The sequence below is a fragment of the Gallus gallus genome, chromosome 6 (assembly GCF_016699485.2).
Source record: "Gallus gallus isolate bGalGal1 chromosome 6, bGalGal1.mat.broiler.GRCg7b, whole genome shotgun sequence".
Classification (NCBI taxonomy): Eukaryota; Metazoa; Chordata; class Aves; order Galliformes; family Phasianidae; genus Gallus; species Gallus gallus.
Genome location: NC_052537.1, coordinates 29,289,913 through 29,305,282, shown reverse-complemented (window position 1 = coordinate 29,305,282; position 15,370 = coordinate 29,289,913). Strand labels below are relative to the sequence as shown.

General features: G+C 35.4%; 1 protein-coding gene across 7 annotated transcripts in view; it reads right to left on the bottom strand.

The window, feature by feature from the left end:
* ATRNL1 (attractin like 1) overlaps positions 1 to 15,370 on the bottom strand; it is a 419,950-nt gene that overhangs the window by 42,342 nt on the left and 362,238 nt on the right. For all 7 annotated transcript variants that reach the window (XR_003075754.3, XR_003075755.3, XR_001467269.4 and 4 more), the window contains one exon: positions 9,492 to 9,606. Coding sequence is in view for 3 of the 7 variants with exons in the window: in XM_421777.8 (XP_421777.4) it covers positions 9,492 to 9,606 (115 nt within the window). In the remaining 4 variants the exon portion in view is untranslated. The remainder of the gene's footprint in view (positions 1 to 9,491; positions 9,607 to 15,370) is intronic.

The window sequence follows — 15,370 nt, the reverse complement described above, 5'->3', positions numbered from 1 at the left end:
ATGAAAAAATTCAAACTACAAAGGAAGCCATGTTTTAGAGGTGAAGAAATGTAAAAGTGAGAACTGTCAAAAGTCGAGTTAAACCTTACCAAGGTTTATTAATGCAAATACCTAAAGGTTTTCAATGTACCAATAAAATGAGAGAGAGGAAAATAAAAGGAAAAATCACTACATAGCAAGAGCGAGATGGAGAACATCTAGATATTGCCTCAGAACAGAGTTAATTTTTTTTTCTGGCTTCAAGGAGAAAGTGTTTATCAAAGAGGGTACAATTCAGATGGATGATGGAACGAGGGTTAGAAATAGAAACAACACAAGTTTTTTGCATTGACATGGTAATCAGAACACTCATTCTGTAAGAATGCAAGAAAACAAAGGCTGGTAACAGGGATGTTTAATAATCTGTCAAACCGTGGCATATAAATTGAGAGAAGTAAATGCTGTCTATTTCATATTAAAAAATTATAGAAGAAAAAAAAGAATCAGTTATTTATTGATTACATTTAGCTATATGATACTTGGCAGGAAAGAATAATTAAAGTCAGGTAAATGGAAAAGGTGCAAAACACATCCACATTTCATCAAAGACTGTCCCAGACCAATCAGACCACTTTCTACAAAATGTTAATTGATTTTCTAGATAAGAACATGGTTAAGATTATTCTATCTAGATTTTTTTATACAGTGGGATATTATCAGTGGACACAAAAATGATCTATATTATAGGAATTACAGAGAGCAGACAACTAAACGAAGGAGAGAAAACAAAGAGTAGCTATAACAAAGGAGACAGGTGAAAGTATAGCATGGCAACAAGAATCAATCTTTTGACCACAGTCTTGTTTAATATTTTCATTAAAGATTTTGGCATAAGAATAGGGGCATACCGCTGAAATTTAATCATGACAAACACTGGTATGTATCATCAATACAAAGAAGGAGCAGAATACAAAAGAGAGAGAGTTGCATGACCTCAAGTATTCAAGGAATATAAATGTACTCATATTCTCCTGTGCTACATTGAAAGTTTTATTTTGGAGCAAGCAGAAACTTATGTTGGACACAAAATGACCAAGTTGGAAAGGGTACAGTTGTTAAGAAAAAAAAAGGTAAACATTAAATGGGATACAGCAAGGAAATGTAACTGCCATTGAGCAGTCCAGATAGGACTTCAAATGGCACTCTATGTACAACCTTTCTACAAAAGGTTAAAAACAAAGGTTAAAAACAAACAAAAACCCCTAAAGGTAAAACTAGGACACTGCTACAAAGATGCTCAGAAGACAGAAGAACATGTTTCAAGTAGACCTTACTTGCCTTCGCATGGCAAAATAAAGGAAAGGAGATGTACAATTGCTGTGCTAAGATATGTGGGCGATATATGTCAGGTTGAAAACAAGAATTTTATATAAAAGACCTCTTCCACAGAATAAACATGCATAATTATCTCTGGCTACATTTAAGTTGGAAATTAGAAGTATTCTAAAACTAGCACTGTGATCAACAGAGTGGCCTTCCAATTTAAGTAGTGTGAACAGAAAACCCTTCCAAATTGGTTATAGAGCTTGTGCATGTGTCACTGACCCACCAACCGGCAGGGTCTGTATTACTGGCTACATTCTGACATTTAGTCATATAAATCTTCCATCTCCTTTCAGCTGATGGCCAGCTCACAGGTTTGCTTGAAGGATGATGATTCTTTCACAGTCAGAAGCTTAGGACCATGAGTGTCCACCATTGTCCCTGTATTTTTCATGATGAGTGGGGAGCAAGAATTGGCAAACTGGCATTTGAATGTGCCCGGAAAATGACTCAGCCAACACCATAAACAATTGAGGAGATGTATATGGCTATGTTTATAATTCACAGTACTAAGAGGCTTTACAGCATCCTCAGATATTATTTCAGTTCCCATTTTGCATTAAAAGGTGCAAAAGGGCCCAAAGGAAAAAAAAAAGTATATTTCTAATACTCTGAAGGAACTGTGATAACTTTTGTTTGAACAATGAATAACTACTTGTCAAATAAATGTTTATAATATTTAACAGTTCTTACTAATGTCTCATTTTATTCAGTCCCTCGAGGGCAGGAAATCCAGTGATAAAGTTGTAAAACAATCATCTCAGCCTCCTTTGTTCCCTTTTTTTTTATTTTCTTTGATAGCTATATAGCATGAGGCTTTTATCAGCCAATCAATAAGTTACTTCAGCCAAGATTTGTGGAAGACACAATACTAACATCATACAGTATGTTCTTCATTTAAAATTGTTTACATCCCTTTTCAAATAAATACTTCAGAAATAAAAAGGAATCAAGATTCTATGACTAGAATGATGTAAAAAGTAATTTATAACAGATCCACCTAAAATTCTTAACAATAAGACCAGACAAAAATCAATACTCACTTCATACTTCATCGCTCACAAAGCATACTATGCTAAGAACCTCAATTTATTTATTTATTTAGGTGAAGACTTTACCCTGCAGGTTACAAATAATTGCTTTGGGTTTTGGGCTAGGGTGTGAAGCTGTCTGGTTGGTCACTGGGTCTTATTATCTACTTTGTTTTTGCTATTGCCATAAATATTTTTTAAGTAATCATCAGCACCATCTGCTACTTAGCACTGTGTTCTTTTCACAGTGTCAATACTATAAACACAGTCTGCTCCCTCATTTGATGCAGCTCAGAAGAACAAAATTAAGCAGAAAATAGTCATACCAAAAATAGGCATAACTATTTAAAAGAAAGCAACTTCTGTAAAATGAGCTTCAGAATAGATGACTCCAGGTTTCACTGAGCCTTAAAGAGCCATTTTTCCAAGCACCTCCAAGTTAACAAAAAAAGAACTCTTTTTTACTACTTTTGAGACCAGATCACTTGACAAACTTACCTGTCAATCTAAAAAGCAAAAGTTACTCCTCAATAAGTCAATTAAATTAGTCTTACTTATAGTTATCACTTTCAACCCTGTCTTTTGAACATCTCACTGGCAACATATTGTTTGCTAAGGTAGAGTATCTCTCAATTTAATTACCAAAATTAATTTCTGCATGAAATACTCTAGTCATGCTTTATATTAAAGAGAGATTTAATTCAATCTTCAGTCTAAATGGTGAAAGTTAAAAAAAAAAAGTTCCATAAGGTAAACATTCAAAAAAAATTCTGTTCCATATTTAGTAGTTCAAAATAATCCACCCTATCTGCAGAATTTGGGGTCAAATGAATACAATCATATACTCACAAGCTAAGCTATGTGAGTTTGCATCCCATGGAGGTACCATTCCTATAATGCGGATCTATAGTTTTTGTGGAGACAAGGTGGTTTTTTGTGCCCCTCCAATTGGAATGGTGAATTATATGGCAATAGAAACCCTGCTTGGGTTTTGGTCCAGACAAAATGCCTGACTCACCAAGTCCTGAATTTTACCACACGTTCTAGGCATCCATGGTGATGTGCTGTAATACAGAGTTTGGCTCATCCCCAGATGCATATTATCAGTTCAGAGGAGATAAATAGAAATGATTTTTTTTTTCCTTTCAGTATTTCATAGCAGAAATCTTGTTATCCTCTTCCCCCCCCCCCCCCCCTTGTCGTGGGTGGTATGATGAATTCAGTTTTACTCAATGCTTTTATAATGCTTTCCCTATTTACCTATCACTTTATCCTACCTAAATAGTATGGTTAGATTATAAATATGAAATCATTTTTAATGCATCAATAAGAAATTCCATCAATAACATACAGAAAATAAGCTAAAAATCTGCCTCCAAAACTACAAAGAATGATATGACACTCAGTCTATAGAGGCAGACTGGTATAGAACAAAGAACAGACTGATGCAGAAAAACATGTACACGTGTAGGGTGCCCTGATAATGCTTTGATGGGACTAATAAATAGGCTGAGGAAAAAGAGAAAGCAGAGCTATGCTTAGTTTTATTTAGACATATCCTTTTCACAATTTCTCTTTCTATCTAACAGTACTATGTTTCAGAGTCCAAATAACCTACCAGTTATCAGTTATGAATATCTTTTTTTCTTCCTCTGTCTCTACTTTTCCTCTCCCAGTGTCTATTATTCATGATCTTTCTTCACAGAAGAGCCCTATACATACACACACACACACACACACACCTGGAAGTCTTACTTCTCAGTAAAGGAAGCAGAGGAAAAAACCCTTTCTATATGAACTCTCCTCTAGGTTAAACAATTCTCCTTCTTGTTGCCTTTTATTTGTAGTTACCAGTCCAAATGTGCCTATAAAACACTGCATGCAATACTCTCAGGACCATCTAGTCTAGGAAAATAGAGGCTCAGGGGAGACTTTATCACACTCTATGACTACCTCAAAGGAGGTTATTTTGAGTCAGGGGTCAGTCTCTTTTCCCAAGCAACAAGCTAGAGGACAAGAGGAAATGGCCTCAGGTTGACTCAGAAGGTCAATAGGATAGGTTGGATATTGGGAAAAATTTATTCACTGAAAGGATTATGAAGTTACTATCCTCAAAGAGATGTTTAAAAGATATATATATGTAATACTTCGGGATATGGTTCACTGGTAAGACTCGGTAGTGCCAGGTTAACAGTTGGACTTGATGGTCTTAGAGATGTTTCCAATATACACGAATCTATGATTCTATAAATCTAGTTTTGTTTCCAAGGCTCAGAACAATTGAATAATACAATTAAACACAATACTTTATAACAATTATAAGTTATTTCATATTTATATTAATATGTGTCCTATGATATGTATTAGAAATTGGAATTTTAATGAGGGAAAATTAGAAATAGTACTAAGAAACCCTTGTTACTGAAAACCTCATGCAGAGCTAATTGTCTTGTAGAACAATTAATAAGTCATTATTTGTTAAGATGGTGAGTACAGTGAAGTCAGATGGCACGGTAATTTTATTGATTCTGTGATCCTACTGTAGTGTGCTGATTGGGTAGGATTGAATGCCACAGTCAATGAAGACAGAAGTTCTGTTTCAATTCATAGACATCAGAGAGCAATTTTCAGTCAGATCTGTTGGTGATACCCAGTGAATATAAAAACTTGCTATGAGCATTTCTATTTGTAGCAATAGAATGTTGCACAAAGTCGTCTAAGATGCGCATTCTGCAACTTACACTACAAAGTTATTTCCACTGAAGTTGCTCTATTGACCAATACATTTTATTCAGGTTTTGATTTCAATTTGCAGGTGTTATTTTAATGTCTAAAGTTAGATTTAGTCATAGTCATTTAGATGTTCTTTATGACTTAATAGAGAGAGACACTCATACTTGAAGACAACTTCAAGATCACTCAGCTCACTATCTTAATAGAAAAACTCACCTTTACTGGGTGCTCTGTCAATTCTACCTCCTAGGGAAATTTTGCTTTGTGAAAATAATGTATCAACACGTGAATAATTCACAAATTGCATCCCTTGATTCTGTGTTTTTTTTTTGTTTTTTTTTTTTTTTAAATGCTCTAGTTTCCTGTTTCTCCTTGTGCTTTAGAGCACTTACTGGCCTTCTCCAAGAAGGATGCAAACATTTATCACAGAGTTCTATAAACTTTTTGTACAGTACCTTGATACCTCAAAGTGTGGGATTTAGCTGGCTTTAATAATAATGATGACATGATCACAGTTCTTTTAGCAGAATTTATCACACTACCAGGCTATTCCTCCTGCATTGACCAATATATCACCAGACTTGTATTAAGACCTTGAAGGAGTTATTCTTGGTCTTTTCACTGCAGGTAATTCATTGGCACCTCTTTCTGCAATAAGCAATTTATATATTATCCTCTTGTTCCTCCTATATTTTTGTCTAGCCTGTTTTGTTCAATACTGTTTGAGAAGCATAATTTAGTTCTTTCTACAGATCTGGTTGCAGCTGCTCTCATTATTAGATCTCTTGACTTTAAGTTGTGTGTAAGCTATTTAAAGCATGTGGTCAGACACTAAAGCAAGAACAAGTGTCCCCTACCTTCTAACATATCAACAAAACCTGCAGGACACGTTCACTGCAAATGGTTGCTTTTTCTGATACACGCATACATTGGTACATATGTAATAATATACACAGGGATTGCATAAAGAATCTGTATTTCCACCAACCTCTGAATTCTGATCTGATTACTTAGGTGCCATTTAACTAATGAGACGGCATAAAAATGAGCAATCATGTTCTATCAGTCTAGCCAAAGTAGAGGTTTTTTCATCACTAACGTTACCTGATGTTTTATACTGATTTTTCTAACTTATAGTTCAATAATTTCTGCATAATCCAAGCAAAATTTTATTTAAAATCGGTTCCTACTCTGGATAAATATAATTAAATTATTAAGGTCCTCTTCAGAACATACACCTAAAAATATATAAGGCCTCCTGCACCATATCTAACCTCATACAACGGCAACATTTATTGACTTTCTAGATTTTAAGGATGCTTAACTATAAAAAATCGTTCCATCAAAAATGTCCATTTTCAATAAACATGGCTTACTATGAATACTGTTTCAGACAGTTCATTTTTCTCAATATTTAATCTGAATCTACAAGACCAATCTGTATAAAATCTATCTTGAACCAAAAATTAACATTAAACATTTTAATTGCATCAAACTAGTTGTGTTTCATATGCTCATAGTATTTGCACTTAGAACTAAACAACGTCATAAGCCTCTTTCTGTGCAGTTCTGAACATTCTGTGCAGGATGTAGAGAACACTCAGGTCTCCAATGGGACATATGGTCCCTGCTAGAGAAGTTTTTGCCACACATAGCCTTTGGCCAAAGCCCACCATCTGTAGTTTCAAGTATTCTTCCAGCTGCTGATAAAGGTGAAGTATAGAACATATGCTGTAGAAACAGTAACCTTTACATTCAAATTATTATTATTTATTTATTTTTAGTATTCAGGGAGACTATTTAAGCACAATATTTACTAATATAAATGTAGGAAACAAGTAAAAGCCACTTTTGAACATAGCAGATTGTTAAAAACATATCAGTACAGCCCTAATAACTCCGGCACAGAATAGCTTAGTTATTAGAGAAAATGTTAGCATCCTTGATTTTAAAGAAAACACAATGCACAGCAATACAGGTAGTCTCTCCTTGTATCTCAGACATATACACATAAGAAACAAAACCTACATTCTCTCACTGTGAACTAAGAATCAGCATCTTTGACCTATCATTTAAACAAACGTTTGACACCTTGGCCATTTTAACCTAGAATGATCCCAATAAGCATGAGAATGATTATATGCAAGTAATAGAGGATTCTAAAATTACTTGGCAAGACATAATTGCTGAACATATTACTTACATCCACCTAAATATCATTTTTTTTTAACCTAGCTTAGGTCATAAGGGAAATCAACTGCACAGCAAACATATGTCTGCTGTACAAAACTTCCACATCATTTCAAATGACTTGGCACAGTTCACAGCATCTGCTCCCTGAAAGTCCAGGAAAGAAGCAGCAGGTAGTGCTGCAGGACAGGAACAAAGTGGATTAGTGGAGTTACAGGGATGCCAACAAACTTGCATAATAGCTTCTGCCCAGACTATGCATGGTTACGTACAGTGAAAGCAGTTCATGAGTACCAAAATTCATTACACTTAGGAAAAATGATTATAGCAATATAGTCTGATATAATCTAATGGTTGAATCAGCATGGCTGCACACCTCAAGCATTCCTATTTGCTTTTGACCCTGAACAAAGTGGAAGTTGCAGATGGGGACTAAAAAATGTCAGATGTTCCTAAAAAATAAAGTGTCATAATGAGCAACAGAGGAAAAGGATTTAAAATATGTACTACAAAGCTGGTTGAAGGTAAGTAATAAAATAGGGGAAGACAATTTATATACAAAGAGGTATGTTCTTTCACATTGAGAAACTGAAATGACACATCTGTTGCATTGTTGAACTCAGCTAAGGGTTTGAAATGCCTATTTGCTCCGTGTTTCATATGCAGCAAAGATCAGCAATTACTTCTTAAAAGATTTAAACAGTGAATAGAAACTGATGATGAAGCAACTAGTTAAGCACATTTCACTCCAGAAGAGCACACAGACAAATCGAAAACGAACAACAAAAAACATCTTAAGCTCCAGTTCAACAATTAGTTTTAATTCCTTTCATAACGTTTTTCCTTGTAAGACTATAAACACCTTTGTTTTGTTTTCATTCCCTTAAAACACGAACAGGGAATACTTTAAATATCCTTCCTCTCTCACTGCTGTTTTCAGAGCACTTATATTTACATACTTCTTCCAGGCAATGCATTTCACAAAGTATCAGTAACACTTGCTTTCCTAGCATGTTCAGAAATTCCAAGCCACAAATTGCATTTTAAGAACCAAATCCTCATCTCAGAGATCAGGAAGAAAACAAACAAACAGGCAAACACAACCAAACAAACAAATAACAAAGGGTCATAAAGCACAAAAGAGAAGATAGCTGAGCTTATTTCGAAGAGAATTCAACTGAGTTTGCCCTCATCATCATTACTCAGTACTTTTTAATCTCTTAAATGGATTTTAAAGGTTAAGATGATATCTTTTTGGCTCTTAATAATAAAAGTTAGCCTTGAAGCATATTTTCTGGCTTATAGGAGTATTTTGGGCCCACACCATGCAGAATATCATTCATTGCAAAGGTGTTCCTTTTAGCAAACCCTCCAATGAATTCTGAAATAGGAAAGTGCTCATCGGTGCAGTGCCAGACTACTGTCTGAACTTTATTATCATTTCCATTTTGTGTCATGTCATTAAAGGCAGTATTTAAAGGATCTAAAAATTGTATGTAGGTACCTCCTGCTTAGGAGGTATTTTATAAGAAGGCTGTAACAGTTTTGCACAACAGTCTAACGTAAATCAGATAAGACAGATCACCATGAGAAGTACTTCCAGGTGATGCAAATGCTGCTTTAAAGTGAGCCAGGATCACTTCCAGTGTGGTCACTTTCCTAATAAAGCACTCACAAAAATCCCAGGATTCATTCAGCAGGCATTCTGGTAAATGTTAGTGTTTTAACTGAATCCCAAACAGCATAGCATTGGCATTTATTTCTGTTGGCACCAAAAACAACTTACTTAATGCACTAAATGTGAACTCAAGTGAGAATACTCACTGGCGTTCCCTTTACAGAATCATTTACAGCACATGAACTCAGACTGTAGAAGTGGTCACACATGAAAATGTTCTGTTCTGCAAAAAAGCTGGTGTGCAATGGCACGCTTTGACGCTTCCTGAAGTAATATATATGCACACCAGCCTCGTTTGTCCACTGGGCTTTTTATATGAGATACCACATCAAATTCCAGATGAAAATTCGTCATTAAACACTGAGCCCAAACTAAACACCTTTTGACCGAACAGCTCCTTGCTTTCATATGCTGTGCATTATTTTGCACGCGTGCAATTGTCCACACAGACTGCATTGCAGAAGGACAGATGTAATGCTCACCAGCACAAGCCTTACCTGACTGACCCGGGGGTGGGACTCCTGATGATCCTCTTGGCAGACACAGAAATACTGTGAGGACGGCAGCTTTGTTTCCTGAACACGGCTCGATGGCAATTGGTTTGGGAGCACCCTGGAAAAGGAAGGGACTCATGTAACACCCGATAGAGATTTCTGTTATATTTTTATTTGTATTACTTTATGTTAAGGTTCATTGTAACAGTATGAAGATATTTTTTCTCAATTAGCTCTTTGCTTTTAAGCAGATTGTCCTATTTGTATTAATTGACTGAAAAATGGGCTTTAACAGCCCACACTGCAAATCTAATCAAACTGAAAAAATGAAATGATCATAAAGGCAGCAAAATTGTTCTCTTCATTTTATACCTCACTAAATCTAACAATTTCAACTTCTTAAGCTTAGAAAAAGGCAAAACAGTTTTGGTACACACAATGGTACCTGAGAATTTCCCATATTGTAAGAACAAGAAGTACCTGCCTGAAAGAACTGTGTCTCTACAGCCAGCTATCACCTAACTCCCTCTCAAAGTCAAAGCTAATAAATAAGAAAAAAAAATACGTATATATATAGAGAGAGATCCTTCATAAGTTTCCCAGACCAGTAGGTCTGTCTTCTCTGAATCTGTCCTGGAAAACAAATGGTTTCCTTGAGACACATCCTTCCTGATTTTTATTATTATTTTTTTTTAAACATAGACCTAAAAACAGGAGCAGTGTTACTTATTTAGATAAACCCAAAAACTCCCTTCAAATGTTGGTTGCTCAATTATCACCTTACTTTCTCTCATATAAAACTAAGATAACAGTGCTTATCCTGGCAGGAGGTATCTGCTGTTACAAAGCATTTCTCTTTTATTAGCTATATAGATCTTATAATTTACAGTTAGCTTTTGACTAAATGGTTTCTGCCATCTTGCTCTCAACTTTCTGAGACATGGGATCTAGAAGGAAGCAGAGCAGCCTACAAAGCAACAGAATGGTAAGTTTCTAATACGACAATTTATTATGCTTCCATATTTACACCATTCTGTATTTTGTGCTTGCCAAGAGATAGGCATTTCACTTTTGAGAGCTTAAATGTTTAGTCAACCGCTAAAGATATTTCTGAAAACATTAGGTCAAAATCAGCATAAGCGTTTGTTTCTTTTCTTATTTGTAAGTTTTAAGAATGTCTGTCATGTTCCAAAGCAAAATACCAGTTTGATGTTTTCATTCAAAATTCAAAGCCATAAAACTTTCCATTTACATACAAAATGCAAAGTATATATAAATGTCAACTGATTCAAATATCCTAAGATGAATGAGAGCCTAGCCAAGTTAAATACACTGTGAAGTACTAGATAGAAAGAAAACAAAGGCGCTTCCATCATTGGAAGAAATTATTTTCCATTCTTCTACCTCCAAGTAACCAACATTTATTACTGCTCAGCAAAGATAAGGAAATAGAGAATACCGCAATAAATCGAGCAATAGATAAATATACTTAATTTTACTACTTGGTTATATTTGAATGGCATTTTTGTAGGTTCATTTAAGGCAACAGCACTAAGATAACTTGTGTGAGTAGTGTCATCTAATTTAAAATTGCCAGCACATAGCTAATGACAACCTATCATCATTAACACCTTACCAAATGATGACACACAAAAAATAAAATGCCAGAAGTTTCAGCTAACAACTTTAAAAAAAAGAACATAAAGAAACGTAGTTAAACTGAGTGGACTGGATCTGTAGCATCAAATATAGATTTCTGTAACTCAGTACTCTCATGTCAGCCACAGCAACAAAGGACAGGAACAGACTCTGAGATTGTATAAACTGGTGTGTATATGTTGATTTCCATTGATCTATGACAAGCAAAACATCTAAACAAGCACTATATGATTATATTCCAACATTACTGTATAAAAGGGGTGAAGAGAACCATACTAATATACTAACAGCATTGATTGCACACACAAAAGCAGTCTCAGTGGATTACTGGAAAAGAAATAGTATGGAAAAGTTTTATTCTTAAGGTTTGACTCACATACATTGAATGGCAATGTAAAGAAAACATAAAAATAACGGTAATTTCTTCCGATCACAGAATTTAATATGGGGAAGGGTCCTTATGGGATCATTCAGTTTAGCAGCTACTCTGTGCCCTGGGCTGTTTAAATCTAATCAGACAAGCATAGGCACAGGGTAATAATATAAAACATACCAGCACTGACAGCAGCCTGACCTGATACAAAAACTTTCCACCAATTTTCCCCCCTATTCCATGCTTTCATTCACTTCTACCTCTTGCACTTTCAGTTGTCAGAATATTAGGCTTCCCCGACATACCTCCCCCAGCATCTGAATACGTGCCACTAACTCCAGTTCTTCCCCCCAGTTCCCTGCTCCCAGCAATCCACATGGGAATCCAGTTCTCTGCCAGTTAATTTCTGCTCTCTGAGGCCCTGCGCTTCCCACCTCACCTTGCCATGGCTCTCCATCCTTAGCGAGCATATGTTATTAAAATAATTAGCATTACTAGTGCAAGTAATGGAGCATTTAAGTCATCTCTTCTGATTTGTCACAAACTCAAGTAAAATAACATGGTTCCTTTCTATTTATGCCTGTAAGTGTCTAAGGGGCATTTGGATAGTGCCATCATCAATGTGCTTCAGCTTTTGGTTCACCCTGGAGGGCTCAGGCACTTGGACCGGATGATCTTTGAAGGTCTCTTCCAATCCTATTCCATCTAAAAAGGCAGACAACTTTAAATCTTCATTTGAAATTGTATTTTGGAACACAATATATGCAAACACATCACTGAAAAAAAAAACATTACCACTGTCTTTTTATTTGACGAATAATTGCTGGATTATAAATGAAAATCATGACATTTTTCTATTGCTGTATAATATAAAATGTTTCATTAGCAGGTCTTGTCCTTTTCTGTTTGAAGCTTTTACTAATACTTTTCAAAACACAATTGGAGGAAATTTTCAGATAAGTATTTTTCAGAGGGCCTCGTCCAAAAGTCAAATGCATTTGGAATTTTCTATTTGTGCTTATAAATGAGGATCCTTTACAGAACGTTATGACTGAAAAAGCTGATGTATTATCTTCCTCACATCATTCAGATTTGCTAGCATAAAGCCACAGAAGCATGGAGCAAATGATAATAATTTAGATACCCCAAGGTTTGTCTGTTGTTTAAAGATAAGTTTGATTCATGGTTATGTATTTATTTCCCGGTGACATAACATGTTCTCTGAAACGTGCCATTTATCATGCCTTTTTCACTTTTTTTTTTTTTTGGAAGAGATAAGGAACACATTTGCTTGCCCAAAGCATTTAGCTACTATGATTTACTTACTAGAATTATCTTTTTTTTTTCCCTACTCAGAAAGAAGTGACTTACGTTTCTGCCAAAAAGCACAATGACAATCACAGAGTTAATAAAACTTCATCAATGGAATGCAGAATAAACTATCTTCTCTTATTAAACAGCTCTTTGCTCCCCTTTCTTACATGCTGACAGAATGTTGGGTGGGAAGGGGAAGAAAACCAGAAAGGGATAAAACGGTGAAAGAACAAATATTATAACTGTCAGTGACAAAAGTAGTCTAAGCCAGTGAATGTAGAAAGAGGAAAAAAGAAGAGATGGCAGGGAATAAAGCAGAGAGTAATTAATAAAATCACATAGTTCAGTTATGGAAACCAAATATCAGAAGTTTTCCTGGGGTCCTACGTTTGGTCAAAGAAAAGTCTTCAGATTTGTTTTAGAAAATATACCTGATGTCTATCTGCCTGAGCACATGAGGAACTAACAAACTTGGGGAAGATTCTTGGCTCAACTCCAATCTGTTTCTATCAGAAACATATTCAGACCAGATTTTTTTTCCTCAGTACAAAGGGCAGATAACAATACCCCTGTTACTGGCAGAAAAACATCTATGATTATATTAAAAATACTCATTATAAGCTAGCAGATCTGCTTTGTTACAACAAGAAACAAAACAGGTTTATTTTTAAATATTGAAAACCTATCAAACCTTGCATTATGTATAGGAATAACTCAGGTGAGCAGTTTTAGGCATACAGCCCAAGAAGACGATGGGAAATGCATTCTGCCGTTTGCAGTTGGCAGGAGCAGCAACAATGCAGCAGCATGAAGAGGTGAGAGGAGAAGAAGAATATAACAATGACTAAGGAGATGTTTCTGGGTAAACTATAATGGTTTGGAACCTTTTTGGACAAAATGCACCAACACTTTAGCATTGATTTTCATCTATACATCAATGAAAATACTTCTCAACCGATAAAAAGTGCAAAGGGTTTTAGCTCTGTCTGTATTCTAAGAACTGGTTCCTTGCAGAAATGCTACAGAACTTCAGATTTTCAGTATAAAGTAATAAATATATATTTTTCTGTTCAGCATCCTAAGTTAGGTGCATCCAATTTTTAAAAGTGCATTATTATACCATAAGACAAATAGATCACATAAGACTAAATGGCTCCAATCTCATGCCAAAAAAGCAATTAGAAAATTGAATCAAGGAATTAAGGATTAATGTGAGCATCTTACACCTGTCAGCAGTAATAAGTATTTTGACAAGAACAGAATAAGGTTTGACAATGTGCACAAATACAGATCTGATATATAAATCAAGTATTAAAATGCAAACAGTTATGCATTAATCACTTTAATGTTTCCTAGCTAAAATGGTTTTAGTTCTACTTACGAGAATTCACTATAAATAAAACTTCCATCTCTTGCACTTAAAAAAGAACTTGACTTATTCTTCTTGTTTTAGTTATAAATGATGCTGATTTAAAGTTAGTTTTTAATCATATTATTAAAACAGAATTAATCAGGTGAATTTTGCATGAGCTAATCTTGATGGCTTGGCAAACAAGCAACCAAATCTCGTTACAATAGGATTAATATCAGACTTAGAATGTAAAAAGCATTTTTCTAGACTTCAGTGGGCAATACTTCACAGGGAGAAAAGAGGAAACATTTCTTCTGAAGAGGTAAAGTAGAGGAGGATGAAAGGTAAAATTTATACCTATGTTATGTTACAAGCATGCACATCTTTTTCTCTTGTCTTCATGTTTTTATGAATTCTTTGATTATTTTCTGAGTTTGAGTAATATTTACTGAGTTCTTTGATTGATTTCTGAAGTCTCAGATTCAGAGAAGAACTTCAGTACTTAAGTTGGCCAAATTTAGATATTTACACGCAAAATCAAGAGCCTTTAAACTTTGTTAATATCTTAGCTTCAATATAAGCATTTTCCCAATAGCTCTCCTCTAGGCACAACCTCATCACTCTTGCACCTACCGAATATACACTGCCAATCCTGCAGCTGTCCTTGCTGTGGGAGCTCACGTTGGGTAGCTGTCTAGTAAAATACATTCACCAAATGAGGCTCTACAATACAGTTGTGGCTACCTCATTTTGAAACACAGTTAAACACGGAAGTAGCCCTGTTCTTCCTGGAAAGAGGATTCCTTTTGGTTTTCCTATTCTGTAACTTGTAAATACTTGCTTGAGGTTATCTATCCAATAACTGAAAATGGAGAGTAAAGTGTTGTGATCACTGATCACTTTTAGCAGAGTAAAGGCTGACATGTCAACAGTGGAAAAGAGAAAAAGGATATCATCTTCTCAAACTCACAGAATTTCATTGATGACATTCGCTTGGGACATTTTACTGGAGAAACTACAACTGTCCCCTGGAAGGGATCTCATAAACCAGGTAGTTCCACCCCCCCCCACCCCTGCCATGAACAGGGACAACTTCCATGAGAGCAGCTTGCCAAAAGTCCCACCTAACCTGGTCTACCACACCACCAAAGATGGGGTACCCACAGCATCTCTGGGCAGCTGTGC